This window comes from Rhamphochromis sp. 'chilingali', assembly GCF_963969265.1.
Source record: "Rhamphochromis sp. 'chilingali' genome assembly, chromosome: 15".
NCBI classification, from domain to species: Eukaryota; Metazoa; Chordata; class Actinopteri; order Cichliformes; family Cichlidae; genus Rhamphochromis; species Rhamphochromis sp. 'chilingali'.
The window spans coordinates 34,446,950-34,473,249 of NC_137942.1; the positions used below are offsets into that span (position 1 = coordinate 34,446,950).

Genomic DNA, 26,300 nt, shown 5'->3' on the forward strand with positions numbered 1-26,300 from the left:
AGTCACTGAACCCCTAGGGTTCGATCGAACCCAGGTTAAGAACCACTGCCCTAATGTGACAAGGACTGCCATAGAAATGTAACAACAAAAATTGTTGGGTTGCCACAGCCTGTGATTGGCTTGTTCCATTTCTCTTATGCATTTCTAGCTATTTTTTGAAAATTACATTTTATTCATTATTATTCAAATCAAATCAAAATTCACATGTTTACTTTGATAGGGCTAAAACCAATAATAAAGTTACAGACCGTGCTTATATCAAACATGTGTATACTTACTGCACTTGATGCATTTTAACCATATATAATATATATTACAGAATATGCAGAAACGCCTGCATACGTGTAAAGAAATGGCTTTGATTTTGCCACCCCATTTGATTTCCATGCCACCAGAAGAAAGTTTCTCTAGATCCGTCTTACAGTACAAAGCACCTTAAGGTGATTGTTGTTGTAATTTTGTGATATATAAATAAAATTTAATTGAAAAAAATGGATTTTGTTTGTAAATATTCTAGAAAACCCTAACGAATGTTATTAGCTCACTATTCGCCTTGTACCGTTGCCCCACCCTGGAGCCAAGCCCCATGAGAGGGTGCCCGAGGGCGAGCGTCTGGTGGCCGGGCCTTAGTCCATGGTGCCTGGCAAGGCACAGCCCAAAAAAGGGACAAGGGCACATGTTCCTGCTGGCCCACCACCTGCAGGAGGTGCAGTAGGGTCGGGTGCATTGTGAGCCCAGCAGCTGCTAGGAGTGGAGATCCTGGCGGACCGATTCCCGGTGCCCCTGGTGAGAAGCAGCGGGCTTGGGTGGGTATCCTTGCTGCCTGTATGTTGGAGTTTCTTCCAGTGGATGAGAGGGTTCATTCCCTGTACCTCTGGGTCCTGGGTCCTGTTCATTGTCTGCGCTTATCCGCCGAGTGGTGGTTCAGAGTACCCAGCCTTCTTGGAGTCCCTGGGTGGGGTACTGGAGGGTGCTCCGCCTGGGGACTCTGTTGTCCTACTGGGAGATTTCAATGCTCACATGGGCAACGACAGCGAGACCTGGAGGGGCGTGATTGGGAGGAACGGCCTCCCGGATCTGAACCGGAGTGGTGTTTTGTTGTTGTCTTAGAAATGAACTTTTACAGCATGATTGGAATATTGTATATGAACAAAAAGAAGTTAATAAAGCTTATGAAGCATTTTTATGAACATTACTTGAGAAAAACTGTCCAGTAATTGAGATTAATAGGAAACACAACTATGCTGGAAGACCATGGATGACTAAAGGACTACAAAATGCCAGCAAAAATAAAAAAGAATACCCTATATATACCTATAAGCTCAATGTTTTTAAGAGCAGTGGAAGAGAAAGAGATTTATGACATAGTTAGAGGACTTAAGAACAAAACCAGTACAGACTGGAATGATATTGATATGGTAACAGTAAAGACAGTTATTGATGGTATCGTAAAACCATTAAAATATATATTCAACTTGTCTTTTCAAAAATGAGTTTTTCCACAAAAAATGAAAGTTGCTAAAGTTATTCCCATTTACAAAACAGGTGAAAAGTATCATTTTACAAACTATAGACCAGTGTCAATACTCTCCCAGTTCTCTAAGATACTGGAAAAACTTTTCATAAAAAGATTTGACAGTTTTGTGGAAAAATATGAATTACTGACAGATAGTCAGTTTGGGTTCAGAAACAACAGATCAACAGCTTTGGCACTGATAGATTTAATGGAAGAGATAACAGAACGTGTGGATAATAAGAGGTATGCGCTCAGAGTTTTCTTAGATCTAAAGAAGGCGTTTGATACTGTTAATCATGAAATTCTATTAAAAAAATGGAAAAGTATGGTTTTAAGGGGAGTGGTTTTGGAATGGTTAAAAAGCTATGTAGGGAATAGGCAACAATATGTACAAATAAATGAATATAAATCTAATTTGATGCATATTGCTTGTGGAGTAGCTCAAGGTTTAGTATTGGGTAGTAGTTAAAAAAATGATCAAATTATAGCAGAGAAATGTGTAGGAAAGGCAGCTTTGAGAACATGCCCTGCTGGATCTGCAGCTCCACTGCACAGACATCGATTAAACCTGCCTAATAACACACATGCAATGAAAATCAGCTTCTTATCTTTCATCAGTGTTACATAGTGTAAATTTAACACACTTAAAGCCTGAAGTTGAGGAATAACTCAGGGGAGTTTCATGACAATAGAGTGACTTTTGTGAAAAGGAAAAAGATAAGCCAGTGATTAAAAGCCTAAAGTAGTTTTAGAATAGTGAATTGGAAGTGCTCTCGTGCTGATTGAGCAAAAGAAGTGATTACGGTAAAAATAAAAATAATTTAATCATGTGGTAATGTTTAAATATGCATTTCTCTTGTCAAGGCAACTTCTTGAGATATGACTCAGTATGCAAATGAGTTGAATGAGTGGTGACAAAAAAAAAGAAGGATTGAAGTTTCCTGTCGGGCCGTGTGAGTGCAAAGAAACATGTCTGTGACTGCGTGAGCAGAATTGCTTGGTAAAATATATAATGGTAACATACAGGATAATTAAATAGAGTGGTCAGGTCTGTGACTAAGTGCAGTCGTGCAGATCTGAAGAAGAAGTTTCTAATTTAGTGATGACACATTGTTATAACGTGTTTAGAAAGTGCTTAATGGGAATATTACTGTTGTGCAAACTGCGCGGCTTTTAACAAGATTTTCTGTGTATTTCGCAGGTGAAATTATATCAGTTGACCTCAGACTGTCAGGACGCTGAAGAACCGAGGCCAACCACTGAGATATGAGGTGGGGAAAATTAATTAACAAATGAATGAGCTCATGTTGCTGAGGGTGGAGAATCTGATTATTTGCGTGGGAGTCTCCACTATCAGCAATATCTGGTGTGAATGCGTGTGAGTGAATGTGTGACTGAACTGTGATGGACTTATGATGTGGACTAAAGTTTTGACTGACTTGGCACTGAGACCAAGACTGGACCAAGGTTAGGATGAATAAATGTTGACAAACAATTCACCATGTCGGGAAGAGAAGGGTGGATGCTTTACTTTGCTATGTTTTGCTTTGCCAAGAGCAGGAGGAGAAGAGAGACCAGAAGGGAAGAGTGTAGTTTCACATGAGGGTGGAGCTGCAGACTTAACCCTGGGGCTGCTAACTTTGGGTTGCTGATGTTTGCTTTAAGGAAATTCTGTTTTATTGACTGGGCTTAGATTATGGTATCACATTATATTGTTGGGAAAATGCCAAATGCTAAAGGGGAGAAAATTTCTGATATTACTCAGATTACCATTAACAAAAGCAGGCCACTGTATAAGTCAGTTAAATTTTATAGAGTGAAATAGTCAGAACCAAAGCAATATTTAGGAGTTATATAGGGGATTGGTAGACTTTTCACATTAAGAATAGAGTTATGGGGGACTTCCGGTGTCATGGTGGCGAGAGTAGCAGCATAAACAGGAGCTCCTGCATCGATAGCTAAAATAATCCGCAATTCAAGAATACAATTCATTAAAAGCGACTTTCCCTTCAAGAATAATGAGCGGAGATAAAAATAAGAAGGGACGAGCCCCGGGCCAAAGCTTAGAAACGCGACTTGAGAGTAAGACATATGAAACACGCTCCGAGCAAGAGGGCGAGAAGATGGCGGCGGTGGCCGCAACATCAGCGCTAGGCCCCCTCAGACAAGTGGTGAGTGAAGAAGTGGCGGAGGGCATGCAAGACCTTAAGGCAGAGATGAAGAAGGAGCTATCGCTCGTGAGAACAAGTTTAAAAGAGGACATGAAAGCCCAAATGAGCGAGTTAACACACGAGATAAATCAACAGGTTACCGCCGCCACAAGCAGGATCGAGGAGGTGGGGAAACGTCTGGAAGAAATGGAAAGAAACATGGTAGGGAAGGAGAAATGGGACATTGGAGTGAGGGATGCCATTGTTACATTACATTACACCGGTTTTAGAATCGCTGCACTGGCTCCCCGTGTGTTTCAGGATCGATTTTAAAGTTCTTTTATTGGTTTTTAAATGTCTTAATGGTCTTGGGCCTTCTTATCTCTCAGATCTGCTTTTACCATATGAACCCTCGCGGACCCTGAGGTCCTCTGGTACTGGCCTTTTGATTGTCCCTAAAGTCAGGACACATACTCACGGAGAGGCAGCTTTTCAGTGGTATGGTCCTCGTCTGTGGAACAGCCTGCCGGAGGAGCTCAGGGCCGCAGAGAACGTACATGTTTTTAAGAACAGGCTCAAGACCCACCTTTTTAATTTAGCTTTTACTTAGCGTTTATTTATTTTATGCTTATTTATTCTATCCTGTTATTCTATTATTAATTTAGACTTTACCTAATATTTATTGATTTTATTCTTATTCATTTTTTAATCTTCTTACTCCATTTATATTTATATTTATATTTATATTGTATCCTGTTCTTATTTATTTTATCATTTTACCCTGTATATATCGTATTGCGTCATATCTCCAGTGTTTCCTCAGAGGGCGCTCTCTGCACCGGAGCTGTGATCGACTGTGGCTGCTGGGTCTCTGGGGGTCCTCTCAGCCTGGCTGGGGGGCTCCTTGGCCTCCCTCCTGCTGTGTGCCCAGCCTGGAGGCTGCGGTCTGTGACCGGCTCCCGGTGCAGACGGCTCCCTGTGATAGTGTTTCCTCACTTGGCCCAGCCCAATTTTTACTCTTTAAGTGTGCTCGTGTGTGTGTGGGGGGGGGATATGTGTGTATGTAACAGAGTCATAAATAACATTGTTATAATTACACAAAATGTGTTCTAAACCCCCAAACTTCTCCTTTTATACCTGACTTTTAGGACCTCCAAGCCTGTAGTTGTGTTCATTATCAGTTAGAGCCCCTCCTCATTCTTTTCTTCTTCTTTGGTGCAATACTATAAATACAGTGTACCCCTTTTGCCTCTCCCCTTTTTCTACAATTCCCCTGTGGGAGAGGTGGGTGTCATTTCTTTCCAGCACCTTAAAGCACACATAATTCATATTTAACCACCCTGATGTTTATGATTGCGATTTTAATTTAGTTATTGTCATTATTGAGCCTGTTTTTGTAAAGATGTTATAAGTGTGTAGTATGTGTGTGTCATAAATGTGTTTTAGGCGCCATAAATGATAGCATGAATATGTATTCCTTGCTAGCTTGGGAGCTGTGGTGGGTTGAGCTAATCCTCTTCCCCACTGTCTGTATTTGGTCGTAGGAGCTGGAGTGGGCAAATTATTTACTTGGAGGTCTTTCTTTCTTTTACCTTTTTTATCAGGTATGTCAGATTTCATGTTGTTTTTGTTTTATCTTATGTCAAATATGTTACGTGTAAATGCATATTTTATGTTTAATGTAAAAATAAATGCCAGCCCCTTTTTCTACAATTCCCCTGTGGGAGAGGAGCTGGAGTGGGCAAATTATTTACTTGGAGGTCTTTCTTTCTTTTACCTTTTTTATCAGACACAACGCAGAATCACACCGGTTACACTTGGTGCCGTGACCCGTCACATCGCCAATCCGCGATCCACCCCTCCTCCTTCTGCTGCCGCTGTTTTCCCGCCTCCTCTCTGCAGCTGTGTACCAGAATCCTGTGCCCTGCGCTTTGACTCACAGGTTTTTATATCGCGTGTGTGATCGATGCCCCGTAATTTGGCCTGCAGGCATCTCTGTCACGTGTGAACTTAAAGGGCAAATACGTAGGTGATCATTTCTGTCACTGTTTCATATTGTTGCCTCAAATTATACAGGCACGGATTGTAATTTTTTTTTCTCTATTGATATTGGCTTTTACAGCCTGTTTTAATTGAGAGGAGAAAACAACATTTTATTTTCTATGGTGTTTTGATTCTTTGATGTTTTTTTTCTTCTCCCCACATTTCATTGTTTTGTGAAGTTTTGCATAATTGTGTGTGGGGGTTAGGCTCGTTTTTTTTTGCTGTTGAACAGTGATATCTCACTTGGGCCAACATGTTAAGTGAGGAAACTGTGGATAGCGCTTTGCCTGATCTGTTCTCTGCGGGGAGTAATATGACCTTTGGTTTGGGGAGGGGTCATCAGATTGCTCCAAAGTTTTTTGGGAGGGGTAGGCCAGTAGTCCCGGGTATTGGTGCCGACACTGTAGACCAGCCAGTGATGCACTCACCATTAATGCCAGCAGCTAGCTCCACACCAGCTGCTTGCGAACGCCAAACACACACCCAGGCTGTCACTAGTGACATGTTGAGCAGCTTGATCACTGACTTAGCAAAGCAAATTGGGGAAAATATCACATCCTCTCTTAACTCTATGCACCAGCCAGCCCCCACCCAGCCACAGTCTCCCCAGAATGTGCCCTCGAGCTGCAATGACCAGTCCCAGCTGAAGGTTGTTGTTCAGTCAGACACCAAAGCTCCACCATACTTCAAGGGTGACAACACAGATCTATTTCCCATCGGTGAATGGGAGGACATGATGAGATGTTATCTGCACAGAATCAGCTGTGACACAGATGAAGAAATGTTTGCCATATTAATGTCTAGACTAACTGGCAAAGCCAGAGATGTGGTCAAGGTGTCACTTCGTTGCCGCCCTGAGTTGAATCGGAATGATCCTATTACTGCTGTGTTTGACATACTGAGGTCTAACTTCAGCGACTTGACATATTCCAGCCTGCCCATGAAAGATTTCTACAGTACTGTGCCACGTCCAGGTGAGAACGCCATGGATTACTGGATCCGGTTGAACAAGTCTATTGATGCTGCTGATGAGTGTCTCCGCAGGCGCGGCAAGATGGTAGAGGACCCCAGTAGTGAGGTTGTTTCGATGTTCATTAATCACTGTCCTGACCACAGTCTTACGTTGTCTTTTCAACTGAAGGCCCCTGAGGAGTGGACTGCAGCTGAGGTTCAGAGCCGTCTGGACAACTATGTGAGGAAAATGAGACAGTCTAGTGTTTTGTCTCATAATACAGCAAGTCTGTCCATCCCGCATCAGAGCCCTGTCGCTGTTAACAGCCAGCCCCACTCCAGCGGTGCTCAAGCAGTCCCAGTAACACATGAGCCAGCCTCGTATCCTATGCCCTCTGTTCCCTCTGCAGCCACATGTCAGCCTCTCTCTTCTGATGGCATGGTAAGTGTGCAGCAGCCCTCTGCTTGTCCTCCTTTGACTCTACATGTCATGCCCCCATCTTTGCCAGTTTCTGGCCCTCCTCCAGCTGAGCCAGGTGTTCAACAGATGGTAGCACTGTTTGACAAGGTTCTGTCCATGTGCACTGCATCACTAGCCACTGGTCCTAGGTGCCCACAACCCACAGGTCATTCCCATGGGCACCGCAATGCTCATCGTGCTTCGTGCAGAGTGTGTGGCTCACATGAACACACAACCCATGTGCATTGTAGGCTGTACAAGCTATGCCACAGCTGCTTTGACCCTGGACACATGAGGCGTGAATGCCCACAGTTGCACCAGAAACCAAGCGTTTCAGTCCCTCCTCCCACCGATGCTGCTTTAAACTAGCCAGCCCATGTAACGAGAGGGGTAGCATGGGCAGTGTTGATGAAACCCTCAGAAATGCAACAGACCCAGAAGCCATATATGTTAACTGCTGTAGTAGCCTCTCTGATGAGAAGACTGTTATTATGGGTTCACAAAGACTTGGCAGGGCTAGTGAGTTGTTTTACGCTCCAGTGTCGGTCAGTGGCCGGTGTTCCCTGACAAGCATGCTTGATTCAGGAAGTATGTCATGCACACTAAGTGAAGAGGCTGATAGCAAGCTAAGAGCCGCTGGTGTTGCTCTGATTCCGCAGCATATCCCTGAAAATGTGGTGCTGGTTGGTTGCGGTGGCCTTCTCACACAACCGAAATGCATCTATGATTTGGACATTGAAGTATATGGGACTAGGTTTCTTGTACCAACATTTGTGGTTCCTGGGCAAAAAGATGAGCTCATCGTGGGGAGCAATGTGATCCGGCCCATCATTCAGAAGATGAAGGCTGATACAAAGTACTGGGAGCTTATTAACTCCAATTACACTGGCACTGATTGTGAAGACTTCCTGCAGTTGCTGAGCTGTATCTCACGGTGGTCTGCTCCTGTGTTGCCAGATAAAGTAGGTACAGTCAGGTTGCGGAAGAGTGTCACTCTCCTGCCACAAAAAGAATATGTAGTTTGGGGAAAGCTGCCACCTTCTGCCCTCGTGTCTCCAGGAAGTACTGTCGTTGTGGAACCCACGTCAGCCCGTTCCACTCCAAAGAACATAATGGTGGGGCGCATTATAACACCCATGTGGGGAGATCGTTGGGTCCCTATGAAAGTCCTTAACCCAACAGAGAGCCCTGTGACACTTCGTCGCAATTCTAAGATTGCGGATGTCTTTCCTTGTATTGCTGTGGAGGACCTGCCCATCACTCAAGGTCTCTGCGAGACTCTGACTGACCAGCATACCAGTTTTCCCCCCTCATCAGACTCTGTGCCTGACTCTGCACAGCTACTCAAAGATGCTGGGTTGGCTGACATTGATATTGAGGGCTGTGAAGTGTCAGATGGGTGGAAGAGGAAATTGGTGGAGCTTGTGTTGACTTACCAAGATGTGTTCTCTAGAGACAAACTGGACTGTGGTGAGGTGAAAGACTTTGTCCATCGTATCCACCTCACTGACGACCGCCCTTTCAGGCTTCCCTATCGCAGAGTACCCCCGGCTCACTATCACAAGTTGCGAGAGGTGCTGTCAGACATGGAGATGAAAGGCATCATCAGTAAGTCCACCAGCGAATACGCCTCGCCACTGGTAATGGTTTGGAAGAAGTCAGGTGACTTGAGGATATGCACTGACTTCCGCTGGCTCAATGCCAAAACCATTAAGGATGCTCACCCACTGCCCCATCAGGCTGACTGTCTTGCTGCCCTTGGTGGGAATGCTTTCTTCAGCACCATGGACCTCACATCTGGGTTCTACAACGTTCCCCTCCATGAGTCTGACAGACGGTACACTGCTTTCACTACACCTCTTGGCCTGTATGAGTACAACAGACTTCCCCAGGGTCTATGCAACAGCCCAGCATCTTTCATGCGGATGATGCTCAGCATCTTTGGTGATTTGAACTTTTCCAGCCTCCTGTGTTATCTTGATGACCTGCTGGTGTTTGCGCCTTCAGAAGAGGAGGCCCTAAGACGTCTTGAGATTGTTTTCTCTCGCCTGAGGACCAGCAATCTGAAGCTGGCGCAGAAAAAATGTCACTTTCTCAGACGCTCTGTGAGGTTTTTGGGTCATGTCGTGGATGCTGGTGGTGTCTCGGTTGATCAGGATAAAGTGAGGGTTATCGCCAATTTTCAGAAGACTGACCTTATGGATGGTGACGGTTGCACCCCTTCTCAGAGGAAAGTGAGATCCTTCCTTGGCATGGTGATGTTTTACCAGCATTTTATTCCAGGGTGCTCTCGTATTGCGAAGCCACTCTTTGCTCTAACTGCCGGTCAGAAGAGGACTAAAGGCTGCCATGGGAGTCGGAAACCTGGAACTTTTCGCAAGCTCACCCCTCAAGATTGGACTCCTGCTTGTGAGAAAGCATTTGAGGGACTCAAAGGTGCACTCCTCAGCTGTGCGGTGCTGGCACATCCTGATTTTGAGAGGCCATTCATCCTTTCAACTGACGCTTCCATGGATGGGCTGGGTGCTGTCTTATCCCAGGTGCCAGCTGGTGAGGAGAGAGCAAGACCTATAGCCTTTGCTAGTAAGTCTCTCAGCCGCAGTCAGGCCAAATACCCAGCACACCGGCTCGAATTTTTGGCTCTGAAGTGGGCTGTGTGCGATAAGTTCAGCCACTGGCTCAAGGGTCATCGGTTCACTGTCTGGACTGATAACAATCCTCTCACATACATTCTGACTAAGCCAAAGCTGGATGCCTGTGAACAGCGTTGGGTCTCTAAGCTTGCACCATACTGCTTTGAGATCAAATATGTTCCTGGAAAGCTGAACATTGTGGCAGACACCCTGAGCAGGGAACCGTTTGTGAGGCCGTTGGCCCAGCGACTCCTGTCGGAGCCCTACTTTGAGCTGCTAGAGCAAGTCAGTGGTGTGAAAGATGCCAGTGTCCAAGATGCCTTCCGTTTGACCTGTCAACCTCAATCGATACGCAGTGCTCCACCCTCTGCTGTGCTTGATGTGTCTCTGTCAACTGATGACGTGTCTTCTCTCATGTCTTCGCTCTGTGAGTGGGAGTCTGCTTCTCGCCAGCGTGCAACATCCCTCGCTGGTCACCTAACCTCCATCAGTCCACCTGACTGTGATGTTACTCATGCGCTGTCCCGTGCTGATCTCCTGTCTCATCAAACAGGGGATCCTGTGATCTCCAGAGTAGCCCGCTATGTTGAGCGTAAGCGCAGACCCTCCAGACGTGAGCGCTGTCATGAGAACCAACATATGTTGCGGCTCCTGAAACAATGGGATAAGCTCACATTCCTCAATGGTGTCCTCTACAGAGTCGTGAGGGACCCACTGACCAAACACAAGAGATTCCAGTTTGTGGTACCTGACTCCCTAAAACAAGTGGTGCTGTCTGGCATACACGACAATGCTGGTCATCAAGGTCAACCTCGCACACTCTCCTTGGCTCGTCAGCGTTTTTTCTGGTATGATATGGAGAAGGATGTGCGCGGTCATGTGAGAAATTGCCGCAGGTGTGTTCTCAGCAAGACCCCAGAGCCAGCAGCTAGGGCCCCGTTGGAAAGCATTAAGACCTGTGCTCCACTGGAACTTGTGTGCATTGACTTCTGGTCAGCTGAGGACAGCAACAACAAGTCTGTGGATGTCCTTGTGATTACTGACCACTTCACAAAATTAGCACATGCATTCCAATGCCAGGATCAGACAGCTAAGAGAGTCGCTAAAAAGCTCTGGGATGGATTCTTCTGTGTGTATGGCTTCCCTCAGCGCATTCACTCTGACCAGGGAGCTAGTTTTGAGAGTGAGCTGCTTGCAGAGCTTCTGGTTTTGGGTGGCGTTGCCAAATCCCACACTTCACCATACCACCCCATGGGTAATGGTACCACAGAGAGATTTAATCGCACCCTTGGAAACATGTTACGGTCCCTCCCCCCCAGATGTAAGCAGAAATGGCCGCAGATGATACAGTCCATGACGTTTGTGTATAACTGTACGGCACACGAGACCACCGGCTTTGCGCCATTCTACCTGATGTTTGGGAGGGTGCCAAGGTTGCCAGTTGACCTCATGTTTCGGGATGTCCTTCATGATGACACCATTTGTGACTATGATACCTATGTCAAGTCACTGATGGATGACCTGCGCTCTGCCATGCTCCGAGCCCAGGAACACAGCACAATGGAGCAGAGACACCAGTCTGACCAGTACAACAGAAAAGTGAAGGGTCTGCCTCTTTCACTAGGGGACCAGGTGTTGTTGGCAAACAAGGGAGTCAGAGGAAAAAGGAAGCTCTCTGACAAATGGGAACCTGTTGTGTACACGGTAGTTGACTTGGATCCTGCTCTTCACATCTGCCGTATCAGAGACAAAGAAGGTCATGAGCGTGTGGTGCATCGCAACCTGCTCCTTCAAGTTAACTTTTTGCCCTTGGACACAACACTGAATGACGATGCTGCACATCCTGCTGTGAGCGTTGTCAGTGGCCCCGCTGAGTCTGACCTGGATGGGTCTGTGACATCTTTTGGGGGCACAGGAGCTGTACCTCCTGCCACCTGGACTGTGGATTCCGTCTTCAGCATTGGCGAGTGTGATGACCGCACACTATCATGGATCCATCAGCAATCTGCCGCTGACCCGGTCGAAGATGGCGTTCATGGGACCCCTCCCATAATGGGTGTTTCTGATCTTGGTGGGCTGGCTGGTGATGGAGCCTCCCCAGGCTCCCCTGCTGCTTTCCCGTCCCACACTTTTCATTCTCTTGAACCCAAAAATGTGGACGTGGATCAAGGACTTACCACACGTTTTGGTAGAATCATTAAACCAGTTCGTCGCTTGATTGAATCAATGGCTCAACTTGAAACACTCCTTGGTGTTGAACCTGTTCAAGCAGCGGTTATTGATGTGTGAATTTGCTTATTTCTGTATGTTTTTCATTGCTATTGTTTTTGGAAAAGAATAATACAGGCACAGAGTTCATTGTATTTTGTCAGTCTGTGCAGTCTGATAGTGACGCCCATAGATATTATGGCCTGTTTTGTGTGGTGTAAATGGCACCTCATTTTGTCTATAGAAAGTCCTGGGATCTTGCTAGGCGCCGAGCAGGTCTCAGGTCTCTTATCCTCCTTGGAGGAAGCTATGTTGCTGATCTAATTCATTGTATATGCGATGTGAATTTGTTTGAGGCCACTGTATCTGTTATTGTGGGTTTATATTTTTTTTTGGTGTACCCTTTAGGATTTTGTGTAATTCTTGGGGGGTGAATGTAACAGAGTCATAAATAACATTGTTATAATTACACAAAATGTGTTCTAAACCCCCAAACTTCTCCTTTTATACCTGACTTTTAGGACCTCCAAGCCTGTAGTTGTGTTCATTATCAGTTAGAGCCCCTCCTCATTCTTTTCTTCTTCTTTGGTGCAATACTATAAATACAGTGTACCCCTTTTGCCTCTCCCCTTTTTCTACAATTCCCCTGTGGGAGAGGTGGGTGTCATTTCTTTCCAGCACCTTAAAGCACACATAATTCATATTTAACCACCCTGATGTTTATGATTGCGATTTTAATTTAGTTATTGTCATTATTGAGCCTGTTTTTGTAAAGATGTTATAAGTGTGTAGTATGTGTGTGTCATAAATGTGTTTTAGGCGCCATAAATGATAGCATGAATATGTATTCCTTGCTAGCTTGGGAGCTGTGGTGGGTTGAGCTAATCCTCTTCCCCACTGTCTGTATTTGGTCGTAGGAGCTGGAGTGGGCAAATTATTTACTTGGAGGTCTTTCTTTCTTTTACCTTTTTTATCAGGTATGTCAGATTTCATGTTGTTTTTGTTTTATCTTATGTCAAATATGTTACGTGTAAATGCATATTTTATGTTTAATGTAAAAATAAATGCCAGCCCCTTTTTCTACAATTCCCCTGTGGGAGAGGAGCTGGAGTGGGCAAATTATTTACTTGGAGGTCTTTCTTTCTTTTACCTTTTTTATCAGACACAACGCAGAATCACACCGGTTACATGTATTCACATCATTTATGTTAATGAGAGTGTGGGGAGTGAGTTGGAGGGTGGGGTGGGCTGTTTTTAACTATGTAAAGCACTTTGTGCTACATTGTTTTTTGTATGAAAAGTGCTTTATAAATAAAGATTGATTGATTGATTGTTCAGCTGCTGGATAACCAGAGGCAGCTCCAAGAGAAGGTTACGGATTTGGAGGGGCGCTCACGCCGTAATAACATACGGATATATGGCCTCCCTGAGAACATAGAAGGCACCTCCATGCTAAGGTATGATGATATCGGAGTTGGGGGACGGTGTGGACTTGGGCAGCGAGAAGAACCTAGGGATAGAGAGAGCTCACCGGGCGCTGGGAGTGCAGCCGCTGCCGGGGGCGCCCCCTCGATCAACAGTGGTGCGCTTCTTAAAGTTCAATATTAAAGAACAAATCCTACGCGCTGCATGGAAGAAGCCGGTATATATAAAGGAGAAACGGATTTTCTTTGATCACGACTATGCCGAAAACATACAAATGAAGAGAAAAGAGTATGGCCCGGTTAAAAAAGTACTTAAAGAAAACGCCATCCGGTTCCAGACCCCGCTTGCTAAAATGCGGGTTCATTTTGACTCGGGAATGGTCCTATACAATAGCGCGGAGGAAGCTGCGGCGGATCTAAGAAGACGCGGATACACGGTGGGACCGGTGGCCACAAGAAAGCCCAAAGGCATTACGGCGGAGATGATCAGCAGTATCCTACCGACAAGCGTGGTTGGGCCGCGGCGCGCCGGGAATACAGCTGATCTACGCGGGAGCGCACGGGAAAAGCTGAAGGTTTTCCAGCACACGGAGGACGTCGGTACGGAGGAGTAACACCTGTGCCCCACCCACCCCGTTTCGCTGTTAAGATGAACATAAGACCAACGGAACAACAGGTGCGCCGGGCTGCTGATCATTACAGGGGGGTATATGGTTGGATGGCCTCCTCCCCTGGCCGTGATGGAATATGGCACGTCGATCCCCCTTTGATCATAGAGTGGTGAGGGTCCGATGCAGGTGACTCACATGTTTTTTGTTTTTTAGTTTCCCTTTTTCTTTTAAAATAGGGAACGAGAGGGGCCCCACACTGTGGCATTTCCCCCAGACTGAGAGGAGAGAAAAAAAACCTCTCTTATGGAAGACCTGGTTTATTTGGTTAAGACAAGTTCTGTCTTTGTTCATGTGTGTTTATTATGTGTTCTGAGGGCTGGGAGTATTGTTATGTTGGTGCGGGAAAATAAGTTGGAAATACATAGAACATATGCGGTATTATAAGGTATTGTCTTTGAATGTAAATGGTATAAAGAATCCCATTAAGAGGAGTAAGATAGTTTCAAAGCTAAAAAGGGAAAAAATTGATATTGCATTTCTACAAGAAACGCATCTATCAAAGGAAGAACATGAGAAGTGGAAGAGAATGGGATTCAAAAATATCTATTATGCCTCACATAGATCTGGCAAAAAAAGAGGAGTGACCATTCTGATACCGAACAAGGTTGGTTTTGAGTTTACTGGAGAACATAAAGATAAAGAGGGAAGATTTGTGTTGGTGAAAGGGAAAATGGAACAGGAAGACGTCACGCTGTGTAATATATATGCACCCCCTGGTAGTAGTACAGGGTTCTTTAAGGAGATATTCAGTCTTATTGCCGCAGAAAGTGTTGGCACATGTATATGTGCAGGAGATTTTAATTTACTTCTCCATCCAAAATGGGATACAACTAGCCGAGACCGGAGGGGAACTAAATTAGAGAAACAAGTAAAAACAATGTTGTCTGAGTTGGGGCTTATAGATATATGGAGATATTTACACAAACATGAACGCAAATTTACATTTTATTCAGCGAGACATGATATGTACTCGAGGATTGATTATTTCCTTACTTTTAGTAAAGATCTCCACAGAGTGAAGGATTGTATAATAGGACAAAGAGATTTATCTGATCATTCGGGACTAACTATGAAGATTGGGTTTAAAGCTAGCCCCAAAAACACCTTATGGAGGCTTAACACAGGTCTGTTAAATAATGACTTGTTTAAAAGAGAAATGGGACAGGAGTTAAAAACATATTTAGAACTCAATGACAATGGAACAGTTAATCCTACGATTTTATGGGATGCGGCTAAGGCATACCTTAGGGGTAAAATTATTGCAAAATGTGCAGTCCTAAAGAAGGTGAGAGCAAAAAAGCTGTCAGATTTGCAGGAAAATTTGGGAAAATTGGAACAATTGCACACCGTTACAAGGTGCCCCCAGGTATTGGAGCAGATGAGGCCGGTTAAACAGGAGATCCACAAAATTTTAAGTGAGGAAATTGAAAAAAAAATAAAAATATAATAGACAACGGTGGTATGAGGCAGGACCCAAAGCTGCTAGGCTATTATCATGGAGTCTCAGGAGGCAACAACAGGAGAACACTATTCATAAAGTTCGAAATTTAAAAACAAATAAGATAACTAATAAACTCGAAGAAATTCAGAGAGCATTTGAAGAATATTACGCTGAGCTATACACACAACCGGACAAAGCAGATGAGCATAAGATTCAGAATTTCTTATCCAGCCTAGATCTACCATTTATAGGTAAGCAGCAGAATGAAAAACTCGTCAGAGAAATATCAGCAGAAGAGATTAACATTGGGATCTCAAAACTCCAGACTTTTAAAGCCCCAGGATGTGATGGATTTCCACCAGAGTGGTATAGGCAGATGAGGGAACCCTTAATCCCGCTACTAAAGGCCTCTTTTAATTACTCTCTGATTGGGGGGGCCCTCCCACCATCGTGGCGGGAGGCGTATATCTCTGTCATACCAAAAGCAGGGAAGGATAAAACTGACCCCAGAGGTTATAGACCTATTAGCGTGTTAAATATAGACTATAAACTATTTGCCGCGATTTTGGCTAGGAGGTTGAGTACATTGATGCCCATGCTGGAGGATCAAACAGGCTTCATTGGTAACAGACAAACACACGATAATATCAGAAGGGCCATTCATATTATTGACCAGATACTTAAAGGGAAAACTGGAACAGTTCTCATTGGGCTTGATGCGGAAAAGGCATACGATACAGTCGGGTGGGAATTTCTGTTTCATGTGTTGAAGAGATTTGGGCTATGTGACAGGTTTATTCAGTGTATAAGAATGATTTATATGTCTCCAACAGCGAGGATCAAAGTTAATGGAAGCCTCTCAAATTGGATAACACTACAACGTGGCTGCAGGCAGGGCTGCCCGTTGAGCCCGCTGCTCTTTAACCTTTTCATTGAGCCGTTGGCTCAATGCATCAGAGAAGATACTCGATTGGAGGGGGTTACAACAGGGAATGTGGAAAATAAAATTTGCTTGTATGCAGACGATGTGCTGGTAGCGCTAGGAAACCCGGAAGAGGGAATTCCTCTGCTTATGGAAACACTGGAAGAATATGGCAGACTGTCTGGTTAGAGACTGAACATTCAAAAAACTCAAATCTTGACATTCTTCTTTAACCCCTCAAGACAATTGGTAGCAAGATATAGATTCGGATGGCATCAATCTCAAATGGAGTATTTGGGGATCCTGCTGACAAAAGACCTTGCATTGTTATATGAAGTTAATTATAATCGGGTGAACAAGAAGATATATGAAGATCTGGAGAGGTGGTTCTGCGCCTCCTCGATCTAGGCAGCAGAGTTAGAGTGATAAAGATAAATATCCTCCCAAAGCTGCTATATTTGTTTGCAGCACTTCCAGTTGAGGTTCCAGCAAAACAATTTAGGGAGTGGGATATGCATTGCTCAAGATTCATATGGGGAAATAAAAGACCGAGAGTGAGATATGCAACATTGCAGCTGCCTGGTGAGCGGGGGGGCATGGCTCTACCGTGCTTTGAGGATTACTATCTGGCAGCCCAGATCAGACCTCTAGTGTGCTGGTGTAACTCTAAGTTTGAGGCAAAATGGAAGCACATTGAGCTTTCTTTGATGGATTTCCCAATACAGTCTGTTCTGGGGTCCCTTGAGAGTTTGCCACAGGCATATCAGATGCAAAATTTCTGTGTAAGTTTTTCCCTGAAAAAATGGGCGGATGTGATTAAAAATTTTGGTCTTAATAGGGAAATAGGGTTGCTGGGATGGCCAGCGTATCTCCCACGCTTCCTTCCAGCATTGTTAGACCATAAATTCAGGGAGTGGTCCAGGCATGGAATCACTGCAATCTGTAAGATGGGGAGCTGATCAATTTTGAGGACGTGTCAGATTTACGAGATCGGCAGGGAAGATTTTTATCGTTACCTGCAGGTTCGGAGCTTCTTCCAGAAGGAAATTAGAATGCTTGACGCAGATGCTAGTGGGGTGATCCGAATATTTATGGATGCTTATGGTGAGAACATTATAAGAGGTACTATAGGCAAAATATACAGAAGTTTTACAGCCATGAAAAAGACCTCAACAAGATATGTCAGTCATCGATGGGAAAAAGAAGCAGGTATAACTATCTCAGAGGGAGATTGGTTGCGGATGTGGAAGAATGTGTTGTCTACCACAAATTCTTTAACATGGCGAGATTTTGGATGGAAGAATTTAATTAGATTCTTCATCACACCAAAGCAGAAATCCGAAATAAGTGGTTCAGGCGCTTCATGCTGGAGGGAGTGCGGGGAGGTCACTGCAGGTTGCTTCCATGTCTTCTGGTCATGCCCTAAACTGAAGACCTTTTGGGAGGAGATTAAACAAATGGTGATGGATGTGCTGGAAGTAACACTGGACTTCTCCTTTAGTACCATGTACCTTGGGAATCGTGTAAAGGAGGATAAAGTCATTATGTTTATAGAGGAAGAATTGATTGAAAGAGTTACTGAATTTCGTTTTTTGGGTGTAATAGTGGATGAGAATTTGACATGGAAATCTCATATTGAACATATTAGAAAGAAAATGGTTAAAAGTATTTATATTTTGGGTAGTATAAGAGATTTATTAAATTATAAAACAATGCGTATTTTATATTTTTCTTTGTTTTTTTCATATATCAACTATTGTGTTGAAGTTTGGGGGAATACATATGAGAATACCATAAAACCTTTAAACCTATTACAGAAGAAAGTTATACGAATAATTCATAATGTTAAATATAGAGAACATACAAACAAATTATTTATAGAATCAAAATTATTAAAATTAGGAGATTTAGTGAAATTACGGACATTATTAATTATGTTTAAGGCTAAAAATAATATTTTGCCTTTTAAGTTACAAAGAGTATTTTTGATGTGTTCAAGGGGAGAAGAGAATAGAAGGAAATTTTATTTTAAACATCAGTTAGCCAGGACTACACAAAGATTAATGAGCACAACGGTTAGGGGTATAAGACTGTGGAATTCACTTCATTATAATTTAAAGAATTGTATAAATCTACAATGTTTTAAAAAGTGTTATATGTTTAAAACGATAACTCAGTATGAAGAATGCGAATGAATGTGATGTTGGTTTGGGATTCGACCGGAGAGAAATGTCAATATTAGTTTGTTTCTGATTTTTGGTGCCCATCGGTGATATAAGTTCGATGGTAGATAGGGGGCAGGGTTTAATAAGAATATTTTCTTCTTCCTGCTCCTTTTCACACATGGTTGTTGTGTTTTGTTGATAGAAGATGTGGTTGTTTTGTTTGATTTGTAGTACCAAGTGTGAAATAAATAAAAAATGAAATGAAATGAAATGAAAATATCCCTGAGGATATAAATAACAGAGACTCATACTTACTGAAAATAGTTATGGTTGCATGCAAAAAGGCAATTACTAGGTGTTGGTTACAGACAAGCCCCCCCACACGGAAGCTGGTCATAGACATTATTAACACAATTCATCATATGGAACTGATTAGCCTCTCACTGCGGCTACAGAAGGAGAAAGGAGAGAGACTTTGGGAACGATGGGATCGTTATACGTCAAGAGACTAGAAACTGATACCTCTGTGATGCAGAGGGACAGCTACGAATTTGTTTGAATGGAACATGCACCTGTGTAATATGTAGTATGTGTAAGTAAAACAAGGCGTTGTGTATTTTGGAATATGTGAACATATGTGACTGTGTTGGTTTCCCTTGCCCTCTTTAGTTCTGTATGTAAAATAAGATGAAAATCAATAAAGAGAAAGTATTAATAAAAAGAATAGAGTTATGGAATAACAAACACTGGTCCAGGGGACCGAGGGTTTTTCCCTTTAAAACAGTAAATTATTAAAAGAGCACAATCGGTAAGGGTATGTGATACGAGGTGGTACTGGAGGGAAACAGGAGCAAAGTAAGGAAAGTAAAACACATTTTGGTTAGCTCTGATAAAGTCAAAATTAAAAGAAGTACCATGACACGCAGAGGATCGAGGTGAAATTAAAAAGGTATGGAAATTTTGTATGAAGCACATGACTGATAACTGTTTTAAGTTTTGTTTCTTATAACACAGATTGGATCATAAGTGGGGAAAACTGAGTTTCAAATGTGAAGTTCAGGTTAACACACAGGTTTGTTTCTAGGCAGTTCCGAGGATGCAGGCTCTGGATGGAGCCAGGAGTTCAAAAGATTTAACATGATACTTAAACTGATTTTATTCCTTAACACAGGTTTGTTGGCAAATATACTCGAGAGGAGAATTGCTGAGGTGTTCTGAGAAATAATATGATTAACCTTTTTCTTTTCTTTTAATTTCCTAATTGTGGTTTTGTTCGACACATGGAAATGTGTCAAAAAGGGTGAGTTTTAGGTCTAATGTGGAACAATGGATTATATGATCATTTTATGACTTTTTGTGTGTTTGATGATTTAAGTATGGTAAAACTTAGGCAGAAATCATTATTTTCATGTTTAAACCAAAGGATTAGAATAAACTGAATCCTTTTTAGAAGATAAAATGCCGGTGTTCATAGGAAGCTGAATACCACACTCAAGGGGAAACTGTGGGGCGGCAGCTTGAATAAAACATATCCTTTGGTGAAGGGAGGGAAGATGTTAGGATTGAAAATGTTTGATTTCTTTTGGATTTCTAGAATAAGCGTTTATTATCATTTTTCATACACACATTGCAATTGTGCTCATAGGAGTTCCCACTCAGTCTTGTGAAGGTCATAAGCTTTGTTCAGTGTGACTGTCTGGATTGAAATATCGTAGGAAAGGGATTTAGAGTGCTTAGGGGTGAATGCAAACATGCTTACAGACACAGACATGACGTGGACCTATTTTTAGGGTAGAGGTGAGACATATGTTGCTTGTAACTGCATTTGTGCCTGTAAAAATAACAGTTTTGTACAAGACGTGCTCGAGATGTTCCAGAGATAAGGGTGAAGAGAGCAATGACAGAAAACAACTGGAGCGGAGGCGGGGAAATTGTCTCTTTAAGTGTGTTAAAGGTTATCAAAAAAGGAACTGTGGCGACTGTCGCTAACTGTAACTTTTTGCATGTTAGGTATCTGCTTGAAGCAAAAAGGGGCGTAAACCCTGATAGACAAAAACCATTTGAAGTGTACTTTCTAGTGGAGATCTATGCTGATATGGTGATGGTGTATATCTTCCCCTGGGTGTGTCGAATAAAATTAAAAGCGTCGGTTACACACATAAAGAACATGGAGATTAAATACATATAAAGGATAGAGCCCAGAACATGATAGTTTGAACTAACTTAGGACAATTTAGATAACAATTGATGAACATATTAGAATATTGAGGCGTAGCAGAGAGAGGTGTTTTCGTTTTCTGTCCTTTACAGAAGAAGGAGCAGATTCCAGAACCACAGCAAAACTACGAAGGGGTAGGCGAGACTCCAGGAAGGATCAGTCTGAACGGATCAGGCCAAGAGAGAGGGACACGGATGTGACCCAAAAGAAGCACAGAGAAACCTCTCAGAAGAGCAGTTATTTAGATTGCAAAGAAGATCAAAAACTTGTTACACAGAGGTTATAATGTGAGCATAAAGTAATGAAGAGTAATGAGAGGGACTTTAGTAATAGTTTGTAGGATTTTTATGTTATGTAAATTGCCCAAAAACAGTGTAAAGGCCGGATATGCGCTACCCGTTAAAGGGGGTGAAGAAAGCAGGAGTAAATTTTTGAAAGAGGAAAGAGTGACAAAAGTGATGTAGGACCTTTTACCAGAAAAATCTAATTATATCTGTTTTTAGTTCACAGTAGTTATTGAGGGAGTCAGTTAATTAGGTTAACTAATAAAATTAGTTAAAAAGGGGGTATGTCACGAAATAAATATATATTCTTAGTGCTTATTTTCTGATTATATTGTTTTATGTATTTTAATAAGAGAGGCCTTTGGAAACCAAGCCCAGACGAGACAAAAACTAGGTCAGAGGGTGACAGGTCGCCCTGGCAACAGACTTTAGAAAGGGGAAGTTTAGTGCAGAGCTGTAGAGGAAATCAGACACAAAAAGAAAGAGGAACTGAGTGTGTGTGTGTGACGTGCTGCAGAAATATAACCATGCTGGCTGAATGCAGTAGTCTTTGTGTGTTCAGGCCTCCAGAAATGTAAAATAAAGATAATTTTTTAAACTTTGACCACTCTGAGTCCAATCTTTTTCTGCCGCCAAAAGAATTCAAAAGAACTGAATTTAATACTACTATCTTGAACCGAAAATCCAAACAAAATAATAACAATTGTCTTTTCTATTGTTTATTGCACAAATAAAACATTGTACCAAAAAATATGTCCGTAAAAATTCCCAAAGCCCAATTATATTTAGGTTTATAAGTCCTTCAGTATATAGGCTCTCAGGAAGAGATACAGATTCATCTGCTGTGCTTGGTGGAAGTAAGAAGTTCTCTGACGTTATAAGGCAACACAAGCTGAAAACGGCTTCATCACAGGTATAAGGTCCTCTCTGTTGGCCTTCTTGCTTACAAGCATCCACTGCCTCCCGAGAAACCTCTTTCAGATGATCCTGTCCTCCAATGAGATGAGAGATGGTGTACATGAGAATCGGACGCCCACTTGGAGCAACTGCATTTCTGCTTCTGCGTATTATGTGGGTGTTCCACATATGTGCAACTTGCTGCAGCTCTTCCTATTAAATATTAAAAATTAAAAAATCTCATATCAGTAAAAGAACACATTTCTCTGGGCTCAACATGTTACCCAAAAGCACCACACAGTGACAGTCAGAAAAACAGAGTTTATCAAAAATACTCAACAACAAGAATAACAGTGGTAGACACGTGATACTGTGGAAAATTTTAAGTAATTATTAAACGTGAATTGTTTTAGACATTTTATGTTTCTGGCCAGTGAAATATGCATTTTTTTCATATCCTGAACGCAGTGATAATAATAGGGATGGTGCATGGTGGGTGTTAAAGCAAACTTTTTATTCTCTCTCCGTGTCTCTCTTTCTCTCTAACACACACACACACACACACACACACACACACACACACACACACACACACACACACACACACACACACACACACACACACACACACAATGACTCATTCAAAGAATATAAACATGGTTACATACCTCGATGACGTTCAGGCATGTAAACAATATGAGCTGCTTGTCCAAAAAACATCCAGAAAAGCAGTCATGGTCTTTTAGTTCCTGGAGACGATTTATCCAGTGCTGAGCATGATGTCGTCTCAGAAAGGCCCACCAGCTTTCAATACGCTGATTGTGATTGCTGGATCCAGTAATAAAACAGTTTCTGACGTTCGGATCCATAGTCCATCGCAAGAATCGTTGCATCTCGGCCATTATGACATTTTCTGTTCCCAAATCAGAGCGAATCCTAACAGGTGTTCCCATCCTCTTTTCAACTTCTGCTATGAAATATCCAGCAATGACTTTGGGATCATTGTTTGTTGAATAGGCATGAAGCCAAATCATAACTCTTGAAAAACCACCAATAGCTCCATTTATACAGATTCCAAAAGGCTTCAGTTTGCCATAGGAGTCAACATGCCACATGAAATTTGGTCCAGGATTTGTTATATACATCGCATAAGGGCCAAGATATTTCAGTAAATGTCTCACAGTACTCTGCGTGACAACATAACCTGCCTGAATGCAGTTCAGGTGGTGTAGTTTGTATCCATGGAGCCTCCCGTGTTCCTCCAGTTGATCAATAAGAAATCGTGCTACCTCAATCGAATCGGACTCATTCTTTCTCCTGTACAGTCCCATGCGTTTTAGGTTTCTTCTAAGTGTCCGCATGCTTATCACAATACTGTCCAAACTGCTCATTAACAGCAAAATCTCCCCATGCCTCAATCCAAGCATAAAATAGAACTTAATTCATTCCAATAAACGAGCCATTTTCTCGCACTCTGATCTGCACTGTCACCCACTTCACTGTGTTTTATGGTAATATATCATGTTCGAACAATACAATATGTTATAACGTGAAAACTTTATACGTTCGTACAATATAATATTTATATTGTATGAACGTGATATTATGTTGTTCAAACGTGAAAAGTATCTTGTTAGAACAATAAACTTTTCACGTTATAACGTGATATACTTCTATTTTTCTTTTCTTCTGTACCTTCTTCATGCTCACATAAAGAGGAGGGACTTTGCGCTTCCTTTGTACCTTTGTGTTAATTGTGCGCTGTTGCTTTAAGAGACCAACCCTCGCTGGATTACTTAAACTAACTTTCAGATTTCCAGACCGTCAAACTTCTGCAGTTTTATATCATCCAGCAAGAAGACTTGTGAGTTTGACCTGCTTAATATCCACGCAGAATAAAGGAATAAAGCTTTCCTGTGTTCTTCCAACCGACGTTGAGTGTTTGAAAAGAGTTGGATTATTGAGGCGACAACGAGCTAAATTGCATTTAGCGTCCCGGAAATGGCGCAGCGAGAAAACCAGGTGAACCGAGACAAACTCTGCTGCTCGATCTGTTTGGATCTCCTGAAGGAGCCGGTGACTATTCCCTGTGGACACAGCTACTGTATGAACTGTGTTAAAAGCTACTGGGATGAAGAGGATCAGAAGGAAACCCACAGCTGTCCTCAGTGCAGACAGACCTTCACACCGAGGCCTGCTCTGGTGAGAAACACCGTGATAGCAGATTTAGTGGAGGAAACAAAGAAGACCGGACTCCAAGCTGCTAAAGCTGATCTCTGTCATGCTGAACATGAAGATGTGAGCTGTGACGTCTGCACTGAGACAAAGCTGAAAGCTGTCAAGTCCTGTCTGCAGTGTCTGGCCTCTTACTGTGAGCAGCACCTCCAGCCTCACTATGAATCCTCTGCCTTTAAGAAACACAAGCTGGTGGACCCCTCCCAGCAGCTCCAGGAGATCATGTGCCCTCGCCACAATGAGGTGATGAAGATCTTCTGCCGCACTGATCAGCAGTGTATCTGTTATCTGTGCTCCATGGATGAACATAAAGGCCACGACACAGTTTCCACTGCAGCAGAGATGAGCGAGAAGCAGACAGAGCTCAAAGAGAGACAGCAGAACATCGAGAGGAAAATTAAAGAGAAAGAGAAAAGTGTGAAGGTCCTGCAGCAGGAGATCTCTGAGCTGAGGAGGAGAAAAACTGAGCTGGAGCAGCTCTCTCACACAGAGGACCCCACCCAGTTTCTACACAACTACACCTTGGTGTCACGTCTCAGTGAAGCTCCAGACTCAGCCAGAATCAATATTCATCCTGAGAGCTACACCGAGGATGCAGCAGCAGCTGTGTCAGAGTCCAGAGAGAAACTGCAGTCCAGTGTTGAATGGACCATAACTGCTGTTGAAGAAACTCAAGGGGATGTTTCAGACTTTGAGTCAGAGCCCAAGACCAGAGCTGAATTCCTAAAATATAAATGTGAAATCACATTTAACCCAAACACAGCACACCAGCGTGTTGTGCTTGGGCCTGGCTTAAAAGCAAAATATAGTCATACTCAGACAATCAGGCGCTATGATCACACTGACAGATTCACTGACTGGCCTCAGGTGTTGAGCAGAGAGAGTTTCACAGGACCTTGTTACTGGGAGGTGGAGTGGAGCGGGGATGATGTCTTTATAGCATTAGCTTACAGCAGTGTAAGCAGATCAGGAAAAGAGAGTGCTTTTGGAAACAATAAGAGGTCATGGGCGCTGGAGTGTTTCAGTGGCGGTTATACATTCAGACATTCAGGCAGCAGCACTTTCATTAAAGGTCCACAGTCCTCGAGAATTGGAGTGTTCCTGAATAAGGGTTTAACTAATTACATTTTTCTGTCCTTCTACAGCGTCTCTGAAAGCACTCGAACCATGACTCTTTTCCATAGCTTCTGTACCCGGCACTATACACCACTCCTGGTTGGGCTCGGTGTATACGGTGGTAGCGCTGAAATCTGTGAGATTTTATGTTAAAACGATAAAATTCATAAAATCATTCTCTTATGCAACAAAAAGTAAAGAAGCTTCATGAACAAGATAGTCACTTATTTGAAGGTAAAATGTCTTTGTTTTATACTTTTTCATGTTATAAGTAGTGGATTAGTAAAAACTGGCAAATGATAATTCATCAGTTCAATCTTAGAAAATAGCACATTTTGTACAATAAAGCTTCATTTCTCTAAACATACTAAAGCATATTTTTAAATCTTTTCTGATTCGTGTCAGACTTCTGATAATTGAAGATGATCACAAAATTCCTGGATATTTTTGTTTGCATTTCATTTCAATATTGTATGTAACAGATTAGATTGTAAAACATCTCAAAAATAAAACTTAATGTCATGTGATGCCATAACAGCTTCCTGTCTGCTGATGTTGTTTAGTGTGGATTATGTTTTTGGGGGGAATATTTCATCCATGGAGCGTGAGGTAAATTGTTTCAAAACAGTGTTTTAGTTTAAATAACTTTTATTTGATTGTCTCGTATGGCCAGTGTTTTATTGTCTAGCAAATCAGTAGCAAAGGCAGTGTTTCTAAAACCTCTAGAAATTATGAGACAACAAAAAAGTATTTATCATAAAATCCAGTAAATAGGAGAAAACTAACAGCAGGACCTGTGGAGAGTGTGGGTGTTTTTCTTTCCTACCTGATACAGAGTTTACTGGTTTTACTCAAAATTATTTAGTTTCCAGTTTCAATAAAGTTTTCTCCATTTGTCTGGTGCGGTGCTGAAAACATGCTTCAGAGATTTTGGTCCATATTGACATGATGGAGTCACAGAGTTTG

The 26,300-nt window shown here is 42.7% G+C and overlaps 1 protein-coding gene across 1 annotated transcript; it reads left to right on the plus strand.

Moving 5' to 3' along the window:
• Positions 1-23,003: 23,003 nt before the first annotated feature.
• LOC308410906 (E3 ubiquitin/ISG15 ligase TRIM25-like) lies at positions 23,004-25,887 on the plus strand. The gene has a single exon (XM_080904582.1). The coding sequence runs from the start codon at positions 23,985-23,987 to the stop codon at positions 25,485-25,487; it is 1,503 nt and encodes a 500-aa protein (XP_080760708.1). The 5' UTR covers positions 23,004-23,984; the 3' UTR covers positions 25,488-25,887.
• The last annotated feature ends 413 nt before the right edge of the window (positions 25,888-26,300 follow it).